General features: G+C 42.3%; 1 protein-coding gene across 7 annotated transcripts in view; it reads left to right on the top strand.

The window, feature by feature from the left end:
- LOC147105034 (lamina-associated polypeptide 2, isoforms beta/delta/epsilon/gamma-like) overlaps positions 1-11,826 on the top strand; it is a 58,116-nt gene extending 46,290 nt beyond the window's left edge. For all 7 annotated transcript variants that reach the window (XM_086011061.1, XM_086011059.1, XM_086011060.1 and 4 more), the window contains 2 exons: positions 7,013-7,080; positions 7,214-11,826. In XM_086011061.1, coding sequence (XP_085867187.1) covers positions 7,013-7,080; positions 7,214-7,562 — 417 coding nt within the window. In that variant the 3' untranslated portion in view covers positions 7,563-11,826. The remainder of the gene's footprint in view (positions 1-7,012; positions 7,081-7,213) is intronic.
- Positions 11,827-13,189: the final 1,363 nt, after the last annotated feature.

Raw genomic sequence — 13,189 nt, forward strand, 5'->3', positions numbered from 1 at the left:
ACAAAGGAGGACAAAGGGATTAATTAAGAAAGGGAAAATAGAATATGAGAGTAAGCTTGCAGGGAACATAAAAACTGACTGTAAAAGCTTTTATAGATATATGAAGAGAAAAAGATTGGCGAAGTCAAGCGTAGGTCCCTTACAGTCAGAATCAGGGGAATTTATAATGGGAAACAAAGAAATGGCAGACCAACTAAATTCATACTTTGGTTCTGTCTTCACAAAGGAGGACACAAATAACCTCCCAGAGATGCCGGGGAACATAGGGCCTGATGAAAGGGTGGAACTGAAAGAAATCAGTATTTGTAGGGAAATGGTGTTAGGAAAATTGATGGGACTGAAGGCCGATAAATCCCCAGGGCCTGATAATCTACATCCCAGGGTACTTAAGGAAGTGGCCCTAGAAATAGTAGATGCATTGCTGGTCACCTTCCAGAACTCGATAGACTCTGGAACAGTACCCATGGATTGGAGGGTAGCTAATGTTACCCCACTATTCAAAAAAAGGTGGTCGAGAAAAAGCGGGGAATTATAGACCGGTAAGCCTGATACCGGTAGTGGGGAAAATGCTAGAATCTATTATAAAAGATGTAATAGCAGAGCACTTGGTAAGCAGTGACAGGATCGGACAAAGTCAACATGGATTTACAAAAGGTAAATCATGCTTGACTAATCTACTGGAATTTTTTGAGGATGTAACTGGTAAAATAGATAAGGGAGAACCAGTGGATGTGGTGTATTTGGACTTTCAGAAGGCTTTCGATAAGGTCCCGCATAAGAGATTAGCGTGCAAAATTAAGGCACATGGGATTGGGGGCAAGGTATTGACTTGGATAGAGAACTGGTTGGCGGACAGAAAGCAAAGAGTTGGAATAAACGGGTCGTTTTCCGAGTGGCAGGCAGTGACTAGTGGGGTACCGCAAGGATCAATCCTAGGACCCCAGCTGTTCACAATATATATTAATGATCTGGACGAGGGAATTGGATGTAATATCTCCAAATTTGCAGACGACACAAAGCTGGGTGGGAGGGTAAGCTGTGAGGAGGATGTCGTGAAACTCCAGTACGATTTGGACAGATTGGGTGATTGGGCAGAAACATGGCAAATGCACTATAATGTGGCTAAATGTGAGGTTATCCACTTTGGTGGCAAAAACAGGAAGGCAGATTATTATTTGAATGGCAATAGATTGGGAGAAGGGGAAGTGCAAAGAGACCTGGGTGTTCTTGTGCACCAGTCGCTGAAGGTAAGCATGCAGGTGCAGCAGGCGGTTAAGAAGGCAAATGGTATGTTGGCCTTCGTAGCAAGAGGGTTCGAGTACAGGAACAAGGATGTCTTGCTGCAGTTGTACAGGGCCTTGGTGAGACCGCACTTTGAGTATTGTGTGCAGTTTTGGTCGCCTTATCTGAGGAAGGACGTTCTTACCATGGAGGGAGTGCAGCGAAGATTCACCAGGCTGATACCTGGGATGGCAGGAATGACGTATGAGGAGAGATTGTGTCGATTGGGCTTATACTCACTGGAGTTTAGAAGATTGAGAGGGGATCTCATCGAAACTTATAAAATTCTGTCAGGCCTGGACAGACTAGATGCAGGAAGGATGTTTCTGATGGCCGGGGAGTCCAGAACCAGGGGTCATAGTCTAAGGATAAGGGGTAAGCCATTTAGGACTGAAATGAGGAGGAATTTCTTCACCCAGAGAGTGGTGAACCTGTGGAATTCTCTGCCAGGTGGAGGCCAGTTCATTAAATATATTCAAAAATTGGATATATTTCTTAAGGCTAAAGGGATCAAGGGGTATGGGGAGAAGGCAGGGACAGGGTACTGAATTTGGATGATCAGCCATGATCTCATTGAATGGCGGAGCAGGCTCGAAGGGCTGAATGGCCTACTCCTGCTCCTATCTTCTATGTTTCTAAAAAGCAAACAAAACACTGGGTTTCACTTCTAGAGGGATAGAATAGGGAAGCGGTAAATTTGTACTGAACTTTGGTTAGACCACACAGAATACTGTGTATAGTTATTGTCTCCCTATTATAAAAAGGATATAGAGGCACTGGAGAAGGTGCAGAACTGAGAGACTGAACAGGCTGGAGCTCTTTTCTCTAGGTGACCTGATAGAGGACTTTAAAATTACGAAGGGGTTGGATAGGAAAGATGTAGAGATGTTTCCACTGGGACCAAAACTAGGGACCATAAATATAAGATAGTCACTAATAAATCCAATAGGGAATTGAGGAGAAACTTCTTTACCCAGAGAGTGGTAAGAATCAGGAACTCACTACCACAGGGAGTAGTTGAGGCGAATAGCATCGATGCATTTATGGGGAAGTTAGATGGTCATATGAGGGAATAAAGGAAGAAAATTAGGGAATAGAAACAGAAACTGCTGGAAATGCTCAGCAGGTCAGGCAGCATCTGTGGAGAGAGAAAGAGTTAATGTTTCAGGTCAATGACCTTTCATCAGAACTGAAACGTTAACTTTCTCTCTCCACAGATGCTACCTGACCACCTGAATATTTCCAGCATTCTGTTTTTATTTCAGATTTGCAGTATTTTGCTTTTGTCGGCCTATGAGGGAGTTGGGAATGGAAGGTTATGCTGATGGGGTTAGATGAAGAGGGGTGGGAGGAGGCTCGTGTGGAGCATCAATGCTGGTTTAGACCAGTTGGGCAGTTGTTTCTGTGCTGTAAATTCTATGTAACTTTTTTCTTGATTGCAATTGTAACCACCTTTTACAATAGAGCTAATAGATAGTCTGGACTTTAGGAATTGCACAGCTCTTAATATGATATTCACCAGTTAAATTAATCACTTCTTTCAAGGCGTGCGCCTACATCTATTTTAGTAACCAGTATGACTTTGTGCCACCTTAATTATACCTCATCAATATTAAATGCATAATTACATTTGCAGTGAGGATGTTCCAGTGGAATCTGCACTTGCATATTAATTTTATGGACTAATGCATCCAAGAACAGAGATAGATAAAAAGGGATTGAAAGTTCTTGCAGCACTCCAAGAACTAAATCTGTATGCTATTTATCAGATCTATAATAAATCTGTTAGCCTGACAGGAAATGCTTTCAGTTAAGATGAGATGAAGAGAAAGTGGTACAAAAAAAACTTAACTAATTCTAAGTGAGATATTCAAAGATGGTAGTAAACTGAATTTGCCTAGGGCCCATAGAGCTAGCAGAGAAAGCAGACTTTTCTCTCATCTGCCTGAGCAGGATTTGAACCCAGGCTCTTTGAGTGATCTCACTCTCGTGCTCTCTCTTCTCACCCCCACCCTGACTCCCAGAGCTGACTTGTGTATATACTGTACTAGGTCTGATGTAATGTACTTGGACTTCCAAGTAAAGAAAGCAGCTCATATTATACTACAGTGCTGTGCAGTGTTTGAGTTGTCTTATTCTTTTTACATTCCAATTCATGTTACATTGAAGCATGTCTCAATCCAGCAAATTGTCGTCTCGTACTTCATGAACAGCAGTTAACCAGTACACATGAACCACTGTCTCTCTGCAGCTTTGTTTGTGTTGCTGAATAAATGGGTCCATATGCAAATATTGGTTTAACACTATGGAAGTGACTGCAGAGTGCTGGTACATGTTGTGGTTCTTACAAACATTGATAAGCAGAGGAAACTCTTAACCATATTCGGTATCCTATGAGGAAGTAACTTGAGATCGCCTATTAAATAGCTTACACCCAACAATCAACAGCAGAGTATTTATCCCTTCCCAGTCTTCCTCTTCTGACTATTATTTTGATTAAAAGAATTCAGTCCAATTTCTATGACTAGCTCTTTGTGAAATTAACCTTAGCAAATATAATTGGCAATTCAAATTATAGTTAAAAAATTTTCAATTGGTGGCTATTTTGTTTTTCCCTAGTTGGTAGATGCCCATCTTTTTCACAGTAATCCTCATTTTCAGAGTGCTGAGTAAATGATATTGTCCCAATGTGTGGGTAAAAAGCACAAGCTGGTGTAGTACTGAGCCGTAAGACAAATCCTAGGTTTGATCCCCTAGTCTAACTTGTGCCTTTTGTCATCTCTAGATTTACTCTAGTGCTCTCCTCCTAACCTCTCCCTCCATAAACTCCACCTCATCCAAAATTCCTGCTCGTATCCTATCCCACACCGTATCCAGGTCACCCATCTTCTTGCTGACCTACATTCTTAGTCCCCCAGCATTTCAAGGTTTAAATTTTGCCCTTGTATTTAAATCCCTCCATGAGCTTGTCTGCCTCTCGCTCGCTCGCCATAGTCTTGTGCCACTACAAGAGCAGAGAAGGTTAAGGGGAGATTTAATAAAGGTGTTAAAAAAATGGCGAGGTTTTAATAGAGTAAATAGGGAGTAACTCTCTCCACTGGCTGAAGGGTCAGTAACCAGAGGACGCAGATTTAAGACCATTGGCAAAAATTCCAGGGGGAATTGAGAGTTTTTTTTACGCAGCGAGTTGTTGTGATCTGGAAAGCGCTGCCTGAAAGAATCGAGGAAGCAGATTTAAGAGTAACTTTCAAAAGGAAATTGGATATATACTTGAAAAGGAGAAATCTGCAGGACTATGGGGAAAGAGCAGGGGGGTAGTGGAACTAATTGGAGAGCTCTTTCAAGGAGCCGGCACAGACATGATGGGCCGAATGGCCTCTTTCTGTGCTGGAAGTTTCTATTCCCACCCACCCAAGAACACTCCATTCCTTTGACTTCAGCCTCTTGTGCATCCTACCTCACCATTGGCAGCTGTGCCTACCGCACTCTCTGGACTTCTTTACCTAAGCCCCTTCTCTTTTGTTCCCTATCCTCTTTAAAACCCACCTCTACGACCACCCTTTGGTCGCCCATTCTAATCACCCCCTTCTCCCCACCCCACCCCCCCCCCACCGCATCTATTTTCTGTGAAGTGTCCTGGGATGTTTTTCTACATTAAAGGCACTTTATAAATAGAGCACAGGAACATGCTTATTGTGATGGTACTTGTTAGCTGATCTGTGATCGAGAGGGGGGTGGGGGAAAGGTCAGCCACACCTCCTGCCCCTCATTCCTATCCACTCTTGCTCAAAAACGCAAGTGACATCAGGTAAGAATGTCATCTGGCATGGCTCTAATGCTCTTTGTAGTTGAATAGCCTGTTAGCAAATGCAGTCTAAGTTTAGACATGAAGAATAGCCACTTAGCAAGATACTGGAGGACTGCCAGAGCCCATGGAACTGTTCCCTAGTACTTCCAGAAAAACAATTGTCCCTTTTGTAACTAGCGAAGAACAAAATATTCTGTCTGGTTTGAATAGTTGCAGAATTGCAGTATGAGTAAGATTCAGATAAGAAATCTGGGAAGTGAATTTTCCAAACTGTTTGATCCTTTCTTGCCAGGGATTCCTAAAAGGGGTTTTAAAGACAAGCTGACTAAAAGCAGTAAACACTTGGCATTTGTTGCAGAAAAGCACCAAATGTTTTCTCTTGATATTAACTAGGATCACCAAAGTAATTATGTTTACCCCCTCTTCCTACTGTCTGTGAAGAATTGCAGGCACAAATCTATTCAGCACGGGTACCTGTGTTTTATGGTTAGAATTGGTTCATTAGTGACCAAATTTATTGAAAATAAGAGTTCAGTCTTGCCACAGGTAAATGCAGTGCTTAATGTGGTACTGAACCATAATGTGGTACTGAACCATATAGACCAGAAGTCTCGGGTACAGGATCGAGGCCTCCCTCTTGTAAACTTGAGGTCATGCAAAACTCTGCTGTCCGTGTCCTAACTCGCACCAAGTACCCGTTCACCCATCTCCCCTGTGCTCACTGACCTACATTGGCTCCCGGTTAAGCAACGCCTTTAAAAAAAATTCTCATCCTTGTTTTCAAATCCCTCCCTGGCCCCGCCCCTCCCCATCTCTCTAATCTCTTCCAGTCCCACAACCCTCCGAGATATCTGCGCTCCTCTAATTCTGGCCTCTTGAGCATCCCTGATTGTAATCGCTCCACCATTGGCAGCTGTGCTTTCGGCTGCCACGGCCCTAATCTCTGGAAATCCTTCCCTGAACCTCTCCGCCTCTTTACCTCTCTTCCCTCTTTTAAGACGCTCCTTAAAACCGACCTCTTTGACCAAGCTTTTGGTCATCTGCCCTAATATCTCCTTATGTGGCTCGGTGTCAAATTTTCTTTGATAACACTCCTGTGAAGCACCTTGGGACGTTTTACTACATTAAAGGTGCTATATAAATACAAGTTGTTGTTGTTGTCCAACTGGAACACTAGTTAGTCTCAGCATCTCTGGGTTGTTTAGGGGGGAAAATGAGACCAGGTTCTCACTCCTGATTACTACCCAGTGACCCAATGCTGGAAAGTGTACATCTGTGGCTGTTGGGTGAGGACAAGGTCAGACTGGCCTGAAATGCCCACTTGTCATATTCCCACGGTGGAATTGGCTGTCCCATACCTACCATCCAACCTCTTGTGAAGAAGTGCCATTGTCTACCGGTGGAATTGTGGCTGTGCACAAGTCTGCACCTACAGGGGAGGAAGGACAAACTTTTGGTGGGGGGGTGAGATTTACTCTGGTGTTAACACCTGTGGAACGGCTGTCATCTTCTGTTTTTGATATTTACTTACTGAAGCTGGGTCCTCTACGGTGTGTTCTATTGCTATATAGAGCCATTTATTGTCCTATGATCTAGTCAATGCTGTATGTTTCCATTTTGTTAATGAATTTTGATGGATTTTAATTGAACCATTTACGGTTATTGGTGAACGGGAACCATTGCTGCAGTGTTGGCATAAAAGTTACATATTGATGTACTGAAGGGAAAAGTTTTACAAATGCTCACTTACACCCACTAGGAGTAAAGTGATGACTACGATTTCTGTTTTGCAAACATCCGAATATATCTCTGGGGATATAAAGCAGATTGCATTTTTGTAGTGGCAGCTCGACTTGTTATACCCACTGGTGCATCACAAGCATTTAAAGCAATGTTTAAAAATCATTTATTCTTTAATTGCAGCCAAAGGAGATGGGAGATGTGTTGACCCAGATGTTTCCAGAGCAAATGAATTCTCCATCAGGAATCAAGTAAGAGATAATATCCTTATTATTTAAGCCTAATGATCCCAAATACCCAGTTGTTTGGGAGGGGCTGGGGGAGGAGGAGGGAGCGAAGAACTCCCCCACTAATGACTACCTATATCTTTGTTTCTGTGCACAGTGCAACACGGCGCCGGCCGATCAAAGGAGCAGCGGGTCGACCCATTCAGTACAAGTTTGATGATCTGCTGACACAGGCCACAGAGAGACGCAACTATAAAGAGAGAAGCACCTATACAGTTGCGCGGGAGAACAAGTCAGCGCAGCGTCTCATCCCAGTGTGGCTACAGATTCTCCTGTTCCTCTTTGTATTGCTGATCCTCTTCCTGGTTTATCAAGCAATGGAAAGCAATCAGGAGAATCCTTTTGCGTACTTCCTGGAGAAAACGGGCAACCAAGCGGCTTCTCAGCCGGAGCAGCTGGATACTCTGACCACACCAGACCTCGATCCGCAGGGGGCTCCGGAGTAGGTGCACGTGCCGAAACAGCGGCGGTCTCACAATTGAGCGGTTTAAAGTAGTTTGAGCACTGTTGAGCTTCACTGCTTTAATCAAATTGAGGGTTATAACATAATATCCGGATATACCAGTACATTTGTACGGAAAAACTCAACTTCCCACCCCTCCCCCATTGCAGCCCCTCCTTTTTAAACCGTGATAAAGCTGTTGGATTTGTAAATGGTAGGAAAAGACAAACTGTTCGATTTGTTCAAACTGAATTGAAAGGAGAAATGACAAAATGGTGGTTTAGCTGTATGTGTTGTGCGCCGTCTGCACCATCTGATTCACATGACACAGTAGCCCTAACATTCTTACTGGCCTACCAGATCATAGGTCAAATTACAATGTCAGTTCTCCACCCCCAAAAGATATAATTTCACACTCTTGCGATTTCATCGTTTAGCAATTCCAGTCGCACCATAACAAAATCAAATTTTCACAGTGCCATTTAGTATGCAGATTTCTAACATGGTGTCTTGGTCATTTTAATGTTTGGCGGAGAGTAAATTTTCAGGCCAGAATAGCTTTTCAACTTTGAATTTTGCAAGTGTTAAGCTTTTCAGTGCTGGCTTAGGACAACAATTCTATATATAACTTACCATCAGTACCAGCTCATTATGTACTCTTAAATGTGGCGTGATTTTTTTTTTAATGTTCAGGGTTAAATTATAATCTAAACTTTAGGGTAATCTTTCAAAAGTGGTTTTTTTTAATCAGCAAATTGTTACAAGTTGTCAAACTTATAGGTGGAATTCTTGTAACCAGGGTATTAAAGCCAGCTTTATTTTGAAATGTCTTGGAAGTCAGTTCTCCCAATTTAAAAAAAAAAAAAAAGTAAACATGCGCACTATTGAAAGATTACATTTTCTTAAGTTTTTTTTCATAATTATTTGTATGTCTATTTGTTGTATTTATTTTGCATGGTTTAATTCAAAACTCTTTGCATTCAGAAGTGTATATATATCCTTCACTTGTCTATTATTGACCACAGTAACTTGGGTGCACCAGGCTATCCGTCCAGTTGTTGCACTTTTAAGAGTAGCGCAATCCCAGTTCAGTCTGCTTTTATTTTGCAGGTTTTCCACCTGTTGCTTGACCCCTCTTGTCTGTAGGGTAAAGAAAATGGGTTAAAGAAAAATGTGTGTTTCCATCTCTCAGGCTGTGAATCTCTCTCGTTTCCCTACCCCTGCTCCATTCCCTATTGGTCACGTGTGCAGTTTCAAGCAGTGGTCAAATCCACTGTTGAGTAATACCATCAACATAAGCTGCTTGAAAACCTATAACATTTGGGATTATTCAATATTGAGATTGGTGAGTAAAGATGAGAAATGGGCAGGAGGGGTGTTAATGCAGTGGGTTTGAGAACTGATGCACACTGCCAGAGCAGTAAGATAGGAATTTCTGATCTTAATTGTGTCTTAGAGGTGGAACTAACTGGCCAAATTACCCAAGCTGCGTTCCTGCCCCTTGTAATAGCAGGCTACATAGTGGTAGTTGCCTAGGAGCAGCATGTCTGCCTACCAGGCAATATGAAGAGAAAAAGACCAATTAAACTTCCATCAAGCTCTTGCAGTTAAAATGTGACTTGACTAGGTTATTGGCGTGAGGTGAGGAGTGTCCAGCCTCTAATAGTTTTGCAAATTTTAGAAACTTCACTTGTGTTCTGTTTTATTTGAAGGAGAAAATTGGTGTCATTCCCATAATGCAGATTCACATGCCTTGCAAATGGACATCTTCCATGTTATTAGCTTATTTGTATCTCTGCTTTAAGTTCAAATTTTAAGTATTACCAAGAGACTCTGGGGTAAATTTTCAGAGATTCTGCTACCAGTGTGGAGTCTAGCTTAAGGGGAGCGGAAATTGGACAATCTTGCGCAGAGGTTAGTGGGCCCAGTTTGGTGCTCCCAATTTTCCAGTAAGATTTGCTGAACTGCGCTCCTGTGGAATGAGACTCCTCAAAGTGTGAGCAGAGTCTCTGGAATGCTTCTCTCCAAAGTTTCATTGCAACGTATGGTGGGGGAGGGGGGGAAAGTCAACAAAGCCTGACGTCTTTTGTATTTTTTCCCCTGAGTGTTGCGCTTTGCTGTGTATTGTGAATGTTGAGAGCACTGGCATGTTTGTTTAGTTTTGGTGGTGCTTTTCTTTGTATTGCATGAGCTTGTGTAGACCACCAAAACTGATGGCCTCTCTAATGTAACCAAGTAATGTCTGCATTTTGTGTTAATAGTCCAAATTTTCATGACCTTGCAAAGGCAACATGCTGGCTCTTCTTTGACTATCTCAAAAACTAAAATGACAAACCGATGAGGAATGAGAGGCATTTGTTAAAGAACTTTATATATTCAATTTTAGTAACCTAGGACTTTAAAACTCATGGAATTTCTATTTAAGTTTTTAAATTCCTATTTCTCTTTGTGGTGCAGGCATTTCAGCTAACTTTTTTCATGGAGGCTGGGTTTACTGTAATAGATGAATAATCTTACCAGCACAAGCCATGTTGATCTTCCAACTCCAAAATAACCTACAATATTCATATGTGCAAAAGCCCCTCGTGTCCACATTTGTGGTGAGGCTGTAGAGTTCGCCATGGAACTTGTCAAGACAGAGTTCCATCTAAAAATGTATTTCAAAGTTAACTAAAACACCGCTTTGCTGTCTGGAAATTGCCTTTTTAGGACAGCAATACACTTCGGGTTTTTTTTTTCGCCAAAGACACACATTTCCCTGGATGGAGGTTGTCTATAAGTATCATCAAAAAGGTTCCCTGCATCCCAAGTCATTTAATGACGCCATTGGGACACTGCATCTAGTAATGCGCAGTGAGCTTTGGCTACACTGTTTTATATCCAGAGGCTGGGGCGACTTCACTGTCTGGATGCTGGTCCAGAAATTCCGATTCCTGTTGTGTGTGTCATTGCACCCTTTTATGATTCTCCTGCGTGTATGTGTGTTTTATGTAATGAATCCTGTTCAATTTTAATTGTAAAAAATGTCTCTGTGTTTAGAAATATTTTTACCGGATCCAGGGAAGAGAAAATTGCTGTTTGACTCCTGCAAACAACAGCTCCTCTGGCAAACATGGTTCATTGCTGCAGAATATTTTTTTTAATTACCCAGGCCTGTTTTGATTTCTGATTGTAATGGCTTATCCTTTAGTGGTGCACGCAATCATTTTATATTTCACATTAGAAATTTGGTCTTATTTTGGGGCAATGGGGAGGAAGGGGGTGAAAAAAGGAATCCCAAGGATGTTCAATCTCAGTCAGAATTTGGGCAGTTTTCAATTCCATCCTCAAGTGGCGAAATACACCGTTCCTGACATACAGCTTTTAAAACACTCCACCTCAGCAAGCTTGACTCCATCAAATAAATAGTGTAGAGACTGTAACAATCTGTACTGTACATCTTCTCGAGCAGACAGTTCCCAAATCCTAAGGACAGACTGGCTCTAGTCTGCAACACTCTGGCATTACAGAACTGGAAAATCTCCAAACTTTTGTAAAATGACCACTTCTAGTATTTTTTTTAATGTACACGCATGCCCTTTGAATGATAGAACCATGTTGTATTAGAAAACAAAACCAGAAAAATTGTTTTTTTTCAATGATTTTTGCAGGTTTGAAAAAACCACCCGTAGCAATCTGGTATTTAACCTGTAGAGACTCGAGATAGAGATTTGCATACTTGGAATGAAAAAAAAAGTTGTCATTAATTCTTGCTATTTAAAGTGTGCCTTTTGGACACTGTTGAATTGAAGATAAATAGAGAACTATTTCCAAACACAACTATTCTGTGTTTAGTGCATTTTCTGCAGATGTTACTGGCTTCGAAATGATTTTCAGTAGCTAAAAGACACCTACTTTTAGTTCCTATGGATAATTGGGAAGATAAATCTTTGCAGATTTCTAGTGTACTGATTAGCACAGGGTTGTATGTAGCCTGAGCTACAGAAGGACTCTTGCAGGCAGCTCAGTGGCTGTATTTCCTATCGGATTGGGTCTGCTTTGCTAATCTACTCTCAAAGCCCACAATCAGGATCTGTAAAATGCCAACTTGTTTTATCTGTAAACAGTGTCCAATTGGCTCACAGTTCATATCTTAAATGTTTTCATTCGGTGATGTTTCTATCTAAAGTGCTTTGTTTTGGAACTTTTTAAATGCTAGCTCTGTCTTGAATGTGCCTTATTTATTAATATTTCTTATCCAAATTTAAATAAAGTTTGTATATTAAAAATGTGGCTTAATTGTGTGTGTGTGCGCGCATATATACACAGCGTAGGGAGGGGTAGGTTATTCTGACCGTGACCCAGATCATGGATGCTCAGGTTTTGTTGGTCGTCTACTTCCACCTCCGTAACATCGCCCGTCTCTGCCCTTGCCTCAGCTCATCTGCTGCTGAAACCCTCATCCATGCCTTTGTTACCTCTAGACTCAACGATTCCAAAGCACTCCTGGCTGGCCTCCCACATTCCACCCTATGTAAACTTCAGGTCACCCAAAACTCTGCTGCCCGTGTCCTAACTCACACCAAGTGCTGTTCACCCATCACCCCTGTGCTCGCTGAACTACATTGGCTCCCGGTTAAGCAGCGCCTCGATTTCAAAATTCTCATCCTTGTTTTCAAATCCCTCCATGGCCTCGCCCCTTCCTATCTCTGTAATCTCCTTCAGCCCCACAAACCCCCCCCGAGATATCTGCGCTCCTCTAATTCTGCCCTCTTGAGGATCCCTGATTATAATCTCTCAACCATAGGTGGCCGTGCCTTCTGTTGCTTTGGCCCAAAGCTCTGGCATTCCCTCCCTAAACCTCTCCGCCTCTCTACCTCTCTTTCCTCCTTTTTAAGACGCTCCTTAAAACCTACCTCTTTGACCAAGCTTTTGGTCACCTGCCCTAATTTATCCTTATTTGGATCGGTGTCATTTTCTGTCTTAAAATACTCCTGTGCAGCGCCTTGGGATGTTTTACTACGTTAAAGGCGCTATATAAATACAAGTTGTTGTTGTCTTCCACAGTATAACAAAACCATGCAAGCAGCACATCTTCACACTGTCGTACCTTAACAATCTATCTTTTGTGGAAATGTGATCGTGCTTCTGACATGCCCCTTGTTCCTCCTGCTCAGAAGGTTGTGACTTAAACAGCGGTGGCCTCCTGGTGTATTGTCTTAAGTGGCCATTTTTTGCATATGAGCTTGCATAGAGTTTGACTGCAGGGACTCTCATGCCCCTGCCCAAACTTGTTCTAATGCTGTTGTGTACACACTTGTTTGTTGAGGAACAGCCAACAACAACTTGCATTTATATGGCCTCGCCCCTCTGTGGCTCTGTAATCTTCTCCAGCCCTACAAGGCTCCAAGATATCTTCAGCTGTCTGGGCCCTAAGCTCTGGAATTCCCTCCCTAAACTTCACCCCTCCTTTAAGAGGTTCCTTAAAGCCTATCTCTTTGACCAAGCTTTTGGTCATCTGCCCTAATATCTCCTTATGTGGTTCTGTCAAAGTTTTGTTTGATAACACTCCTGTGAAGCACCTTGGGACGTTTTAGAAACATAGAAGATAGGAGTAGGCCATTCGGCCCCTCGTGCCTGCTCCGCCATTCA

This window comes from Somniosus microcephalus, chromosome 18, assembly GCF_052327205.1.
Source record: "Somniosus microcephalus isolate GS21.2 chromosome 18, FLI_Smic_1.0, whole genome shotgun sequence".
Taxonomy (NCBI): Eukaryota; Metazoa; Chordata; class Chondrichthyes; order Squaliformes; family Somniosidae; genus Somniosus; species Somniosus microcephalus.